The sequence below is a fragment of the Chamaea fasciata genome, unplaced genomic scaffold (genome assembly GCF_029207755.1).
Source record: "Chamaea fasciata isolate MVZ Bird 193981 ecotype frontalis unplaced genomic scaffold, bChaFas1.0.hap1 SCAF_5, whole genome shotgun sequence".
Taxonomy (NCBI): Eukaryota; Metazoa; Chordata; class Aves; order Passeriformes; family Sylviidae; genus Chamaea; species Chamaea fasciata.
In genome coordinates, this window is record NW_027094090.1 from 22,177,940 (window position 1) to 22,194,886 (window position 16,947).

General features: G+C 38.8%; 1 protein-coding gene across 2 annotated transcripts in view; it reads left to right on the forward strand.

Annotated features, from left to right (window-relative positions):
• AASS (aminoadipate-semialdehyde synthase) overlaps positions 1-16,947 on the forward strand; it is a 28,485-nt gene that overhangs the window by 3,697 nt on the left and 7,841 nt on the right. For both annotated transcript variants that reach the window (XM_066183011.1, XM_066183010.1), the window contains 15 exons: positions 386-470; positions 1,194-1,261; positions 1,375-1,521; positions 2,511-2,589; positions 2,682-2,809; positions 2,977-3,125; positions 4,288-4,410; positions 4,559-4,670; positions 5,186-5,245; positions 5,339-5,406; positions 9,781-9,902; positions 12,181-12,310; positions 13,185-13,295; positions 14,580-14,688; positions 15,073-15,213. In XM_066183011.1, the coding sequence (XP_066039108.1) occupies positions 386-470; positions 1,194-1,261; positions 1,375-1,521; positions 2,511-2,589; positions 2,682-2,809; positions 2,977-3,125; positions 4,288-4,410; positions 4,559-4,670; positions 5,186-5,245; positions 5,339-5,406; positions 9,781-9,902; positions 12,181-12,310; positions 13,185-13,295; positions 14,580-14,688; positions 15,073-15,213 (1,632 nt within the window). The remainder of the gene's footprint in view (positions 1-385; positions 471-1,193; positions 1,262-1,374; positions 1,522-2,510; positions 2,590-2,681; positions 2,810-2,976; positions 3,126-4,287; positions 4,411-4,558; positions 4,671-5,185; positions 5,246-5,338; positions 5,407-9,780; positions 9,903-12,180; positions 12,311-13,184; positions 13,296-14,579; positions 14,689-15,072; positions 15,214-16,947) is intronic.

Below are 16,947 nucleotides of genomic sequence, written 5' to 3' on the forward strand. Positions count from 1 at the left end.
CACGAAGAGTTGTTGGAAAGTTGCTAAGCTGGAGTGCCTTCCTCTACAACTGGCCATTGCAGAGGAAGGCAGCCAGTTCACTTTCATTCAGAAATGAGCAGCCTCTTGGCAGGGGATGTGAATGGACCTGCAGCAGCTGGAGTGGCACATTGGGGAGCTCTGTGCAAAGAGGGCATGGGCAGTGCAGAGACTCTTTCCAACAAGAATCCCGTGCAACTGTTACGTTTTTATACTAAAATCTTGTTATGACATATTTTTATATTAACCATCAGACCCTATCACAAAGAATGACAAAAGCACGTGAGAAGGTCGTTCCTGTGAGAGCAATGTGCCACTGACTGCATTCACTGAAAATTTTAATACTCAGTTTGCTGTGTATTTTCAGGAAATTCGGCTGTTTGACTATGAAAAAATGGTTGATCATAAAGGAATGCGAGTTGTGGCCTTTGGAAAGTGGGCTGGTGTAGCAGGTATAGTGTATAAAGTAAAGGCAGGCTTGCAACAAGTGACTTCCTGTAATACTTCTGGTCGTCTGTGCTTCCTAAAAGTTGAAGCTTGCAATGTGTTTTTAACTGCATTTTAAATTCCTGCTTTTAACAGCCTTTTTCCACTCTGGTTTGTGCCTCCTACTTTCATGAGATGACATGTCAGATAGTCGTGTGGATTCCTGAAAAATCTAATATTTTATGTTGTTGTCTTGAAGTCCTGTTGTCCATTGAACTATCTGGAGCAGACTAAAGAGATCAACTGATTAGGCTTTTGATAAAAAAAGGCCGCTGTTAGTCCTGAGAGCTTGAACAAGATCTGTTTGACACTGTTATGGATTTAATCTGATTTTTGTGTGGCATGGTTCTCATTTCTTTTTAATGAACTTCAACACTGTTTCTTCAGAAGACTCTTTTATTTCCTTCTTTGGAATCCAGTGATGTGGATACACCTCATAAACAAATATCTGAACATTAAATGGTGCCTAAATGCATAATGGGCCAAGAGCATGTTTAAGGTCACGGACTGCTAATAAATTTCTCCTTCTCTGGTTTTATGTAGACTTTCTTTAGAAGTAAAGTATTAATATAAAAACATGGGAAAGAGTATCTGGGATGATTTGAGGCTTTAGTCAGTCTCTGCAGTTTCTAACTGTACATATTTGTGATTAAGACTGATGGTCCAATTTTCTTTTTTTTTAATAACAGGAATGATTAACATCTTACATGGATTGGGTTTACGATTTTTAGCTCTGGGTCATCACACTCCCTTCATGGTAAGAGTATGTGTGTATGTATTTTTCTTTAGCTAAATAAGATTTTGGCATCTTCTAATTATCTGTATTTGAATATTGAAAATATCTGGATGGTTCTGTGCCTTTGATTTCAGCACATTGGGATGGCACATAACTACAGGAATAGCAGTCAGGCTGTGCAGGCAGTACGGGATGCCGGGTATGAAATTTCACTGGGACTGATGCCAAAGTCAGTGGGGCCCTTAACATTTGTGTTCACGGGCACTGGTAATGTTTCTAAGGTAAGAATTGTCATCAAGATGAAATGCTATATAATTGGCAATAGAAATTCTTGGCATTTGATCTCTATCAGGTTAAATGGGTTGATGGGTTCATTTTGTTTGCTTGGACTTTACATTTTCCTTTGCCAGTAACAATTATTAAATACTATAAACTAAAATGGTTAATATGAGATCATGCCTAACCAGGCTGACATGTTAACTTCTTATCAATGACCATGGATTAAATCTTAATGCTACCTCTCTTTTCCAACCCACATGATTTCTATCCCCCTCTCTCCCCACTGTTGACTCTGTGCTCACAAGGTAAATGAATCACTCCATTAAAGTATGGGGAAAAGAATTATTTTTTCCAACACCAGCTGAGTTTTTATGTCTGGATGTCTTTGACATGGTTACAAGTGCTTGACTTCAGGGCTATTTTCTGTGACATAGGGAAAAAACTTAGCCCTGGTTTTGGCAAGAAAGATAATTTAACAAGGCTCCAGCTACATAGTGAAATCACGGCCTGCATAAATGTATTCTTTCTAGCCGAAAGGATGGTGTGTCTGAGAATCTTTTGGTTGTGATCACAGCTCATTGGGGAAGTCATCTTGTAGTTCCTGGCCTTTAGAACAGTCTGGTTGTTGAGGAGTAGCTTCAGAGATCTTTCCTAAAGAGAAACTGCTCCTCAGAATGGCAGCAAAACCCTCTTGTGGCTGACTTGAGGCCTCCCAGCTCAGCCATTAGAAATAAGAACCAGGCACTGGATGGTGGTTTAGGCATTCTGCAGTAGTGGGGAATGATGTAAATTCCTTTCACATAATGCCCAGGCAGCTTAGTTTTGGGCAAACAGGGGTACGTGTGAAACAATGTGTACATCTCTGGGGATGTTCTCTGGCAGAGCAGTCAAATCGTATGTGGCATTTTATATTTGTTTTCAAACACCAAATGAACAGTGTTACATTACATTTATGGTCTACTTATTTCTAAATCCAACGTCATGATTTCAGGGTGCTCAAGAAATGTTCAGTGCTCTCCCATGTGAATTTGTGGAACCACATGAGTTAAAGGAAGTTTCCAGATCAGGAGGTATGCAGTGACAATAGTGATTAAAAACACTGAAACCCTTTTTGTCTAAGTATAAGAGCTATTTTTTTTATTTTTTTTGTTTTTAACTTCAGACCTCAGGAAAGTCTATGGAACAGTGTTAAGTCGTCACCACCATCTTGTAAGGAAACGTGATGGACAGTATGATCCAGCAGACTATGATAAACATCCAGAAAATTACGTTTCTCGCTTTCACATTGATGTGAGCATCTCTTCTGTTCTTTTATGAAAGGTTTTCCACAGAGTGTACTTACTACATTTTGCATATTCATCGTTTGAGAGAGCATTAACGTAAAATGCTAGACCAGGTGCTTTCAGCTTCTCAAAGTACTCGGTGAAAACATCAGGCATCTGTGACTTTCTTTGCAGGTTGCACCCTACACAACTTGTTTAATTAACGGCATATACTGGGAACAAAATACTCCTCGCCTCCTGAGTCGGCAGGACGCTCAGAAGCTGCTGGTGCCAGTTAAATCTGCTGTTGGTGCAATGGATGGCTGTCCTGAATTACCACACAGGTAAGACACTCATTTCACTTGTAACGATTTTGCAACACGATAATTAACTTGTAATGTTAGGCAGTTTCACCACAGTATCTGATAAATGATTCTGTTTATTTTACATTGTTCCTCTTGCATGTTTCACAGTGCCCCATTGGTTTTCCTATTGTTCTTTTGTGCTTTGTAGTCTTGTTTTCACAGTTTGGAGTTTTTAAAAATATCACAGTAGAAATGATTAACAGGTATCAGCGTTTTTTCTGCAGAGGTAGTCCTGCCACTGATCTTCATACAGAATCCAATGCAAACAAAAGTGTGATGTCTGGGAATGTACCTGCTTCACCAATATTGGCAGAAGTTTCTATGCCTGAGCAGAGTTTTAGGGAGTTTCTTCCTACCCTGTCATTTGGCTGGTACAAATTCAGTAACTGTTCCTTAGCACCTCTTATTTCTGCTGCTGATAGTGGAAATGCTTCATAACCCTGAATAGTTTTAAGGATAGAATGTGGGGTGCAAATCAAGGGTTAGTCTCCTTTCAGTGGGGGTGGGAGCCACCCTTTCTCTAATAGCCCTGTCATAGATTTGGGGAAGACATGAAAATATATCCTGGTGAGGAATCAGGCTTTTGTCTCTTCTCTGCCAGATCTTGACAACTTTCTTTCTCTCACGTGGCAAAGAGTTGAAGAGTTAACCTTCAGTGGAGCCAGAGGTTGTGCATTAGGCTAATGAAGGCTCCACCTGCACCTGCTATCTGTGAACTGGTAGGAGGGAGCCACTTCTTTCGCTTCCCTTTAGGATGGGAAGTTAGTTTCATGCAGGACTGCACAGGCACAGCTTGAGGGAATTGCTAGATGGAAAATGAATGGGAGGTACTGGCAGCAAATGGTATAGGGAGAAAAGATCATGGGTGAATGGATTCTGCCAGTCTTTCCATGAAGTTGGATACTGTTGATGTGAATGCAAACCTGATGACTACAATAGGGCCAAATTTGCACTATATTTCTGGATACCATTGTTTGTGTTTTGTTGACTTTTAAATTGGTTGAGATGAAGAAGGCCACAAGTCACATAGATCTTCTCACATATCTTTTATTTCCTGTTCACTTGTGACCTTTTATACCTGTGTTTCTTAGTAAATTGTATAATCCTCTATTCCACTGTCTTTTTATTTTAATTGCTTTAGACTTCTGGCCATATGTGACATTTCAGCAGATACTGGAGGATCGATAGAATTTATGACTGAGTGTACGACAATTGACAACCCATTTTGTATGTATGATGCTGACCAGCATATTACTCATGACAGGTGGGAGAGCTCTTACTTTTTATTGTTTTCCATTGTAACTTGTAGAGTGAAACATTATATTGAAAAAATCATGCATTTATAACTTCTGAAAAGTAGTACCTTTCAGGTACTAAGAAGTAGTTTAGAAGAGCTGTTTTCTCTCTTTCAGTGTTGAAGGCTCAGGGATTCTGATGTGTTCCATTGACAATCTGCCAGCTCAGCTTCCTATAGAAGCAACAGAGTACTTTGGGGACATGCTTTTCCCTTATATTGAAGAGATGGTAAGATCTTATGTGTCCGACAAGAAGGTAAAAGGCTCAGAATTTGTTCTGCTTGTTTGTTGCTTTTCTGGTCTCCTGTATATATTCAAAAGGAATCTGCTGTAGAACATAACTGACTTTGTACTTGGAAAAAAGCAAAAAGCTTTTGAAGTCTTGAGGCAATCCTTTGAAAAGGAAACATGGGAATGAGACATGAATGACCTGGACATCTTAGGGGTTTGTCAAGAACACTTTCTGTAGGCAGAAAACAGGCTCTGGCAGGTCATTCATTGCTTCTGGGCCCTAGACTAGATGTAAACATCTGATTTTCTTGAGCACTCAACAATCCCTCACAGTCAGGCTGCTGTTTAAATTTCTGTATTTTCCAAAAGTCAAGTGACGCTGATTGCAGCCAGAAGTATTTCAAATGATTGGTATTGCTGTATGCATTTAAATGTTGCTTAAAATCTTAGTGTTTTACTTTGAGAAATATTTGGTAATAAACTGACCTTATTTGAAATCACTTATCTCCACAGCTGTTATCAGAAGGCTCAGAACCTCTTGAAAAACAGAATTACTCACCTGTTGTTCGAGATGTAAGTTTTGGAATTTGGCACTCTTCTTGTCTTCCCCTACTTTGAAACATACAGACACATAAAGCCCTCAAAATCTGTTCCATGTGTTTCCAGGCAGTGATTGCATCCAATGGCTCGCTGACACCTAAGTATCAATATATCCAGAAACTGAGAGAGAGCAGGTAATGTAGGTTCTTAAAGTTGATTTGATTCAGGATTTAAAAAGCCACCCTGTTTGCATTCTGTCTCCCCTTTTACATTCATTTATTCTTGTGTCTTGGTAGAATGCATCTATATTGCACTGTGTCTAAGTGTCTTCTAGGTTGATGATTTCCTTATTTCTTCACTTTGCCTAAGTCATTAACACTAATATTAATTATTGACGTTAATAATTAAGTGTTGTTAGTAACTTATATTGAAGTTGAGAGAGTGGTCATTTTTCTCTTTCTTGCATTATGAAAACTGTTTTATCAGAGGCAGAAAGCAGCCACATGTTAGTATTGCTCTGTTACTCCTTGCCCTTTTGAAATGGATGTGACATACAGTCATTTGAAAGGAATGGCTGAAAGAAAAAGCCTCTCGAATATTCCTTGAATCTAGTTACTTCTTGTATGGCTCAAGTGCTGTGCTGTGTAGCATTGTTCTGTGACTGGATGTATTGAGGAGACTCTGAAACTCTCTGACTTTTTGTTATATTCATGCATCTACAGCTTCAGTTACCACTTCATCCGCACCCCCTCACAGGAGTTATGTGCAGTGGTAGCCTTGAGTGAATTAAGCAAACAAAAGTATAAATAACCTGCACAAGCCTTCCATTCCCCTTGCCCCTTACTGTTAACAAACATCTATAGTTTACGTATGAAAAATGTTAATTTCACAATAAGTGGATTCATGTTTGTGGTCAGTGACAGCTACACTGTACATCTAATAAAAAATTAAATTGGTCTGACCATAAGCACTGCATGCACTATGCACTAAAAACATTGTGTGTTGACTTCTGCACCTCAATCCCCTGCAATTTCCTTTGGGAACTTTGGAACTTTTGGTTATGAACTTGTGCATGACGAGCTATAGGTGAATTCTTCACACTAAGTAATGTACTGTATTTGCTATTCAGAGGCTTCAGCTCATAGTTATTTTTGTTCTGTGCTCTTTGATAGACCCCGTCAAGAGGTTGTCTCAATAACAATTTTTTTATTCCTCAGACAGTGCAATGATCTGATATTTTTTTTAGCTTTGTCCATAATCGCTTACACGGTCTTGTGTGAGCTACTATGAGAATCTGGAGATTTCATTTGCAAGGGTGGGGGGGGGGGTTTATATTTCTGCAGATCTGTGTGCTGCATGTGATGTTCATTTGTTTATTGGTGTTGTTCATTTAGCTGTCAGAAAAGCAGGACCTGATAACTTCTTAGGGTGTGATGGTTTAGATGGAGAAACGCTCTTGTTCAGACCCTGTAGGAATTATGCGGCTTGTTTCCACTCCAGGAAAGTGTTATGCTATGTCCAGTTCAGTTTTTGAGGGTTCTATTTAGACTAATTGCTAATACTCCTTCAAGTCTGTGAACATTTCAGACACAGGACATCCAGACTGTATGAACTGAACTGTCTTGGGTGCCATTAGATTTACTATACAAACTCATCTACATCTTCGCACTCTTACTTGCTTCTTAACTCCTACTAGTTTCTCACCCTCAGCTGCAAAGGCACATCACATTAACAATGTAGACATCATTTGTAACTGAATTATTTAAACTCATTTATAGAGAATAGGCATAATCTGGAGCTGTGGAGATTTCTGTTTTCATACTTGATGGGTCATTTGCTCATGTTTTTGCCTGTCCTAGAGTAAACATGCTGTGTTTGATTCAAGTGTGGCTTCATTCTAGACACTAAAAAAGTTTTTAGTAAATACGACAAATTAGATTGCAAAATCCAGCTTGCTTTCATATAAGAATTTCTCCTTTGTCAACACTCCAAGCTACCTTCCACTTCTGTCCCCTAAAGCATGGAGAGGAATTCTTCTCTTCCTCTGCCCATAAGAGTACAGTTGTAGAAGATGCTCTGATAGGAGGAGGAAAGTTCTTGGGCTTGCTATATAAAAGGATATGATTAGCTTAGGGGGCTTTCTGTAAGTGTATTAAATAATGATTTTGCTTTTTTTTTTTTTAAATCAAACCTATAAAACTTTTGGGAAGGTCAAAACTTACAGTAATCTATAGTAATAATTGAGATTAGAGACTTGATACATTGGTACACGTGTCAATTCAGATTTTATTATCTGAAAAGAATGACTTTTAAAAAAAGCTCTGGAATAGGAGGAAAGGAGGATGGAACATTTGAAATTTTGGAGAGTAATTCAAGCTTTACAGTACTGATACAGTAGGCTGGAATATGCTTCAGACATGACATAGATGTATTTGGTATTGATTTAACTCTCTTCACTCAGAGTTGTTTTTCTGTGGTATTGTTTGAGGTCTTGTGCCCCTGAACGTACTCAGATACTTCCTGCCGTGCTTAGGGTTGGGCAATAGTGCTCTGTTTGTCTTTCTATTAGGTGTTGCTCTGGCAGGCTTCTGCGTCATTTATCATTGTTATGGCCATTTTTGAAATGAAAAAACACAACCAAAATATTGACTTTTGGCTGCCATGAGAAGCCTCAAAAACATCTGAACCAAATATTATTTAGTAGACATATGATTGGTCCTCTTCTAAAGTCGGTAGGTTTCAGCAGAGTGGACATCATCTGGTCAGCTAAAGGTCAGGATTCTTTCTGAGGCATAATCTGCAATGCTGGTACAAATTCTTAGGAGGATCTTGGTTATATGCTTGTGAAGATTCCCCTGAGACTGTATTTTTAAAAGTCCTATCTATTTATTAAAATTTATTTTCAGGGTATGGGATAAGGAAAGCCAAATTTCAATCCCCATTAATTAGATTAAACAGTAGGGCAGTGAACAGCTTTCTTCAAAAATAAGAAGTGCTTTAAGAATTTTTTTGTTTGCTAAATAACTTTTGTCTATGTAGTTAAATGTTAAACAGTTTCACAGTCCTGATTTTACAACTTAATGCAAATGTAAGCTAAAAGGAAAACTAATTATAAACAACCAAAAATGTGTATTCCTGCTATGATTTGTGCATCTCTGAGAGCATATTTAGACAACTGCTGAGTGGATTATTCTGGTTGACAGAAAGAAATGCAAGATCTGATGTGAATACATTTTATATAGAAAGTCAACAGGAGATCTACTTAAATTTATTTATGAGAGTAGAAGTAGTTAGGTTGAAACTGATGGTTTTCAAATCTGAGTCCTTGTCTGCCGTCTTGGTTTAGATAGACAGGTATTTGCTAGGGAAGGTTGGAGTCTCCTTTGAAACGTAAGCTCTTCTCCCTTTTATCAAATTATTATAAATTTGCAATTAAAAGGCTGTCAGGCAAAGATATTTGGAATAGGTGTAGCAGTTCTTTACTAGGGATATAAAAATACAAATGTTGTAGTACAGAAGAATAAGCAAGCAGACAAACAAACAAGAAATCCTAGAAAACTCTGACAGAGTCAGAAATACAACCTGACACTTTGTTGGTCAGGGTGTTGGAAACAGTCCAAAGTAAGCCCTCCTGGAGTGTCAGATGTGGTTCTGTTGGAGTAGAGATGGTTTCGTTGAAGAAAAAGGGTCCAGTAATGGTGAGATGGGTCTGGTCTTCCTCCAGGGATCTGGTGGAAAAACTGGTGGCACTGTGGCTCTTTTTTATCTAGGTTAAGATGGTTAGTCTTATCCTCCTTGTGTGGAGCATGTTGCAGTAGTATGATGTCATGTGCTATGTCATTGGTGAGCTTTTAATGGTCTATTAGCAGAAGATATCTCCATGGGGGTAGTGGAACAATGAAGAGAGATAAGTAACACTCCACCATCTGATAAGCGACACTGACCCATTTGGGCAAAGATAAGCAATTCTGCTCCACCCAGTTTCAACAGATGGAATAGAATAACATGTACTTTACAAAACCCAAGACATCTGCAATGATGATTTCTTGGTTGGGCATTAACTTTTATTTGACTTTTATAGTCCATTGTGTTTCTCTGATGGACTAATATGAACCTAGTATAATTTACACAAAATATGCTTTCAACCAGTATGATTTTGTGTCCTTTAACAGTTATCTGTAATGTAAAGGGAGCAAGGCAGAGCCTGGAATCCTGTTCTGACAGCCCAACATAACATTGGTGGCCCTCAAGTTGTCAGGTTACAGGAATTTGACCATTGTGAAAAATACAACTGTGGAAAGTTTTGACGAACAGCTAGAAGAAGTCAGAGCAGCAGTGGGAATATTGATGGGTTTGATCATGTTTATGTTAGAAGAAAGAACCTAGAAGTTATGCAGCAAGGGAATGGAAGCGGTACCAGATAGTCCTGGATCACATAGCTACGAGCTTGACTCTTGGTCTGAATAGAGCTTTTGGTTTGTAGACTTACTAAAACATACTTCTGTTAACCTTGGCAGCTTACAGTTTCCTTCTGTGTAATTTTTAATTTTGGCTGTAACACCTTCTAGGGAACAGGCTCAGTCACTGAAGATGAGGAATGAGAAGAGGGTTTTATTGCTTGGATCCGGCTATGTTTCTGGCCCTGTGCTTGAATATCTCACTAGAGATTCCAACATTGACATCACAGTTGGTATGTAAGAATTTGTTTTCATTTCAGTATTATGTCTTACTGAAGCATGTGGCCGAGCCCTTCTCATAAATAATAAAAGGGTGTGGTTCTGAGAAGAGATAAAGAAAATCTTTGTTATTACACACAGCAGAAAAGGATTTTGTAGCTTTGTAAGCATTTTGAATTTATATAATTGATTTGAAAATGACATAGCCATGTTAAAAGGTAACTGTTTGCGTGTGTAACCTGTAGGGAAATTAGAAGTATTTTTCCTTCTTACCTGCTTTGGACTCAGGATTGATTTTGTAGCTAGTCAGTCCCTTTGTTGGTGTTTGGCTGTGTTTTCAGCCTCACACAACAAGAATATGAAAACGTTTTTATAGACGTCTCTATGAGTGTAGTATCTGCTTTTCTTATAATGAGTGTCATGGTGGCAAAACTTGAGACCCTGGCTTTCCCATGAGCACCAATGCCTACTTGTTTATTCCTGTGGTTTGGTTTTGTCTGTAGCATATTTCTTTACCCTTAATGATGACTTCACCCTGATTCTGGGACTTCAGATTTCAAACTCAGGCTCTATCGCCTTATTGCCTGAAAGATACTTTGCTGGGAAGTGGTTTCCCTTAAAATTTACAGTTTTATTGCTGTTGATTATTGTTGTTATTGCTTTGATTTTCTTTTTTTTTTTTTTTTTTAATACTCTCCTGCTTTTGCTACCTTTCATGGTGATGTCCATAGTACTTTTATCATAATACTTTTAACCCCTGAGAAAAACTTTACTAGGAAGAAGAGGGGAAATCTAGGAACGCTGCACTCTTGTTATGAGCACTGCCTGAGGTGGTGAAGAGGGAAGGATTACAGCAATGTGCAGTGCCCATCCCCTTGTCACTACAGAGGTTTCATCCACTCCCTGCAGTGCAGTAGCAGGAAGGGAAACCAGGTGAACTGGAAGATCTGTTTTGCCAGGCACTGAACAAACATAGCCTCTTAGCTTAAAAACATGCAGTTTCTACAGCACACACACAAACAGCACAGAAGGAAAGAGACGTGAAGATATTACTTGTTTAATATTTGACAGCGGGCAAGTAGGTGTAGAAAACACAAAATGCACATCGCAGTGCCATTTTTGGTTTCCTAGTGTTAGGCTACACCACTTTAAATCCAGATGATGAAAACTGTAATTGGGAAACCTTCATGTAATCAAGTTTTTTTAGTTTGAATTTGTAGGTGATTGTGCCTAGCTCTTTTCCCTCATCACTAATTGATTTGTAGGGTATAGAGAATCACCTTCTGGTAATGTTTATTTCCCACTGACTGTGGAAAGGCCATAAAGAAAAAAGGCCCTAACTTAGAGGCACAGATGCCTTTAATTCTCCATAAGCTTGTGCCCTGCCTGCTGCTTTCTTTGACCATGCCTTTTTCCTGGCTGTGTTCTCTGGTTTGTGCTGGCAGCATGGTGAGCTGGGAAAGGAAATTAGTCAGATGTAGCAAATACTGGTTGTGTGTTACTGTGGTTCTCTTTTTCAGTTCTGCTTTCCTTTTAATGGTAAGTGCTGATGCCTTTTAATTCCCCAAATGCCTGTGCCCCTTGTGCTGTCTTCTTTGGCCACTCCTTTTTTGTTTCCTCTGGCTTATGCTGGCAGCATGGTGAGCTGGAAAGGAAACCAGTCAGAGGTGGCCAATACTGGTGGTGTTATTGTGGCTCTCTTTCAGTTCTACTTTCTTTATAATGATAGTTAAGTGAAGGCAGGCAGAGACTGGGTTTATCCCATTTAGTCATAATATGGTATTTGGGATTGGGAGGACTAAGCCATGTAAATATTAAAAGTAGTCAGTTTGAACCTTTTATTCACACTTGACTTAAGCTAAAGCTTAATGTTTCTATATTTGTCATATTAAAAATTGTGATTGATGTGAATTGGTTATTGCTTTAAGCTATTAAGCTGTTCTTGACTGTAAATAGGAATTTTTAAGTGTATTGAAAGAGAGTTTCAAAATATTTCATTTTAAACATGTGGAATGAGGGATTGAGTAAGTTTTTCCTGAGTATGTTTGTTTACTAAATGCCTGATTTTTCTTCAACTCGAAGAAAAGTGAAGTGAGGGAAAGCACTTCCTGTTAGTGAAAGAAAACATGCATGCATCTGTTTCTCTTTGTGAAATATGGCACAATTATACATGAGTGTGCTTTGGACTTAGCTTCATCTATAGTTCTAACAGTACCTTAGTTAGTTCTACCTATTGCATTGTAGTTCTAACTGTTCTAACAGTAACGGTTTATTGTTTTACTTTTAAAACAGTATCTGTCATGAAGGAGCAGCTTGAACAACTGACAAAGAAATACAGAAATGTTACTCCAGTTCATATGGATGTCCTTAAGCATGAGGAAAAGCTGTCCTCTTTGGTGAAGAAGAATGACCTTGTGATCAGGTCAGATTTCTGTGTAAAACACGATAGGCTCAACCCTAAGTCATGCTGCTTTTTCTCCTAGTGGATTGACCTAAATCAACACATAGACTTTTTTTTGAATGGCCAAGATATGGGGTCATATTTATGTATGTAAGTATGTATGGCTGCTGCCTTCTTATGTAGTGGGGCATCAGAACTTTAAAAGAGGTTTTGACTTCTTCAGAACTGTTCACCAGTTAAGTGGACCTGCTTGTTAATGTGAAGGGCCAGTTGCTTCCACAAGCTTATGTGTCCCTGGGATCAAATGTTCTTCTTCACAAGTGGAGGCAAAATTCTGACATCTTGGTAATTTCTTCTGAATATCCCATTAAGAAAGAACTCATTACAAATATTGATACAGGGAAGGAACTTCATAGTCCTTGCCATTTTGTTTCTTTTGCCACGGGTGTCATGAATGTGGCTTCCATTCCATGTAGAGTGTGCTTTTCACAAAGTAGTTCACCAAGACCTTTGTAATGCAAGCTTTCTCAAGGACAGTTTTGCTGTTTTGCTGTTTTGCATCTTCTAAACCTCCAGCATGTCTGTAGAAGATGTCTTGGGAAAGAGGTCAGTGGTTTGTGCTTTACAGAGAAGTGTGACAAAAGATGATGTCTCAAGAATGACTCCACTATTGTTCAGTGCCCTGTTCTGAGTGCATACAACAATGCTGTCCTGATAGGGCAGTGTTTCACTTTCACAGGTATGGAACTGCTCAGGGCAAGGCAGGTATGACTGTTTTTTTGAGCTATTACTTGAGCTCTCTTCTAGGCATTCAAAAAACATTTAAGTGTCTTTCCAGTGACAGGATAAGTAACTGGTTGAATTTTGATGTTGCATGATTCTCCTTCATTTGTAGTTTGCTGCCTTATTCAGCGCATCCTTTTGTTGCTAAGAAATGTATTGACAGCAAAGTGAACCTGGTAACAGCCAGCTACTTAACACCAGCCATGAAAGAACTTCAGGAGAGGTAGGTGTGAAAGTAGCATCTCCCTGGTGTTGCTTACTTCTTTAGTGCGTTATATGTATATTTTGCAGTCTGTTACACCTGCAACACTTATTGTGAATTACTGCTTTCTGAATTCTTTCTGCTTCTTTTTCTGTGATGGAGGACCAAGTAACTTTCCCAAAGGGACATGTTGCAGAGTGGAGCAATGAGTGCATACCTCGGCCTGGTTAGACTAGTGCTCTAAATAATAGAATGTGTTTTTCTGCCTGTGTCATTCTGTTTCATGTTAATGTGCCGCCTTCTCTTCCCTCAGACCTGTTTAGATGTTTGAGCTGGGCTGATACTCAAGCTGAGTAGCTGTGCTGTCATATTCTATCAGCAAGTTTGTTTGTCATCCTTTGCCTTTCCCCAATAAAAACTCAGTCTTGGTTTATTGTACCTACAGTAATCTCATCCTTCATGATCTTTTGGATACACCCACTGTATAATTTTCAAAGTGATGACAACTCTAACTACTCTAATGTTTCTTGTTGTCCTACTTACTATATGCTTGGAAGTTGTTTTGAGTATGGAGCTTCATCTAGGTGCACCTCTGAGTCACAGTACTGGAAAATCTGAAGTGCATTCAAGTGAAGAATTGTACATGCTGTGTCTTTACAAAAGATAAAACAAAAAAACTAGACTGGTAAAAAATCAGTGTTGCAGAAAGTGAGGGATATTTAGGGGCCTCTCCTACCATTCTTATTGAGAATATAGCATGGTCTCAGGGAAAAAAAAAAATTAAAAGGGCAATTCTCACTTGCCAAAAGACCAACTGATTTTGAAAATAAAATAAATCCTCATTTTGTGTTGTTAAGTGAGCTCCTCTGGGAGTGTAGGCAACTATTAGGGAAAAAAAGCCCCAAATACTTGCAGTTTTGGATATCAGGTCTTTTAATCTCTCTTTCTCATAGGAGCTCTTTAGGGCAGTTATGTCTAGCTTTGTGCTGCCCTCTGCAGTACTACCTTCCTGCATTATAGCACTGTCCAGGAGATTGTGGGATATGGAGTAGCTGGTAGAAATTTCTTTTACCGGCACCTAGGTGCAGAGAAGTGAGAGGAACAAAGGTTAGAAGGCTCTTAGGTGGTTGTCACTTTCCAGGGTTTAATACCTGCTTTTGTTTCTTTTTTCCCTGTACAATCTGCAGACAGAGCCCAGGATTTACTGTGTTGGGGAAGGTTCACTGGGCAGATTGGACAGATTTACAGAATAAAAGGCCAGTAATAAGAAATATTCTGATGGCTCTGCATTTCTGTTATTTTTAGTGTAGAGGCTGCTGGTATTACAGTCATCAGTGAAATGGGCTTGGATCCTGGTCTTGATCACATGTTGGCGATGGAATGTATTGACAAGGCAAAGGAAGTTGGTGCTACGGTAAGGTTAGCAGGTAGTGCATAGTTCTGCCATGATCATATTAGTAAAGTTGTTCTTTTAACACCATGCAGGTTTTGAGCATGTCGCTGATGTGTAACAGACTCTGGACATTTTACTTTTTCTGATGCTTTGAATTTCATAGCTACTAATTCACTTGGCACGACCATCAGCTAAGATGGCCTTGGCCCATTGTATCTTTTTGTTTCCTCTCCTTTACAGGCGGTGCCTGCAGTTTTCCCCTCCCCACTGTAGATCCTTCTGATGTGGCCCATTTGGGGGATAACAGAAACAGAAATTTTAAGAACTCATGGGGATTCTGCAGGGTAGATATCTGTGCATCCTGATCTGTCTTCACTGTTTCTTTCCTGTGGATAAATCTGACAGGTTATATCGTACACTTCTTTCTGCGGTGGCCTACCAGCTCCAGAGCACTCTGACAATCCTCTGAGATACAAGTTCAGCTGGAGTCCACTAGGAGTGTTGCTGAATACAGTTCAGTCTGCTACGTATTTAAAAGATGGAGAGGTGAAGTAATGGGAAAATTTTCATTTAAAACCAGACAAAATGCGTGGTATTTGGCTAAGGGAGGAGTCGGGACTTGTAAGATGCTGTGTTTACTTTCAAGCCAAAGGCCATCAGTTGCCTAAGACATTTGCATAAATCACTTAGTCCTGTGTTTGGAGCATAATGATTCCTAGTTGCTGCCAGCTAAATTCTTGCTTACTATGTGGACACTGATTGCCAGGAAGGAATTTGTTCAAAAGACTAAAGCACTGGATTGGAGTTGATTTTTCTGGGTTCAGCTTCCATTCCTGTTGGGTGTTTTTGCTACTTAATTGCCGTGTCTTTAGCCCTGTGAAACAAAGGTGAGAATGCTTTTCTATCTAGTCCTGTTCATAAATCAAACAGCTTCCTTTTGCACTTGCACAATGCATAGTAGAACTCTTGATTCCTTTTTATTTTGATGCAATGTGTAATACCAGTAACCCACTGAGTGGGTTTTGTGAAATGCTTTTTGGTCTGTTTTATAGAAGCTCTGTTTTGCTTTTTGTGCAGGTGTCATTAGACTTAAACTCACAAATGTCACTCTCTCTGTTTGATGTAAACATCGTAATTGATTTGTGCAAAGCTATTGCAAGCCATTATCACATTTCTGATTTCCAGCACTATTTCCTCTGTCACTTGGTTAGAGTAGTTACTGCAATTGTCAAGTACACTGCCTTGTATAACCATTGTAAAGTTTAGCTAGTTACCTAAAACTCTGTAAAACTTAGAAATGTACTTTTGAAATAATTTATGTTTTATGACATTTTGGTGCTCTACTGTTCTTACAAAAGTAAGAAAGGAGAAATTCCGGAGAGAATTGTATGTTGGATCATTATTTAAAAAGCAATGAAGTTTAAGTTTCAGATGAAAAGGGTTCTTGGAAAATGTTGAAATATTTCTCATTTAATTCTGATCGAGTTCACCCATTGCTTGGAAAAATTAGATCATGCATATGATCTAATGAATCATTATGATGAGTCATTATGAGAGGACTAGATGACCTTGCCAGTAAATTCTGCAAATTTTCCTCCTTGCCACTAAATACTTACGTCTTTTTACTTATGACCATTGTGTGGGATTCTTTCACACACCTGTCTTGCCTGGCAGACACAACAAGATCTTTCATCATTGCTGCAGGCTTTATTGCTTTAGTATTTCTTCTATAAGTAAGCCTTGTTCCTTTGCTCAGAAGTCAGAAAACGAGTTTGTATTGATGCTGTATTGATAGCAGATCTAGGCTTTAGCTGCTTAAAGGAAGCAGGGTTCAAGGCTGTGGTTGTGAATGGTAAGAGAATTAGTTACCCATTTTTTTGTTTTCCTTCCATGGTGCTTTGTAGCTTCAAATCAAGATAACACACGGGCAGTAATTTTTTATCCATGTGATATCACTTGATTTATTGTAATCTTTTTAAAAAAAGAAACAAACATCTGTCATTCTGTTTATATCTGTCTTCTCCCCCATCTGAAAACCACCAAACAAAACCTAAACAAGATAATAAATTATTTGATCAAAAATCAGGGAGCTCATGGATAGAATCTCCCATCACACTGGTGCAGTTAGGGACATGCTCCAAAATGACATTAATGTAAGTGAAATGGGAACCTGCCATTTTAATATAAGTGCAGCAGGGGTTAACTGTGTGTGTGAGAAGAACATGGCTTGGTTTAGTCCTTTGATTAGTAGTGGCTGTCACATTGCATGCTCTTCCTGCA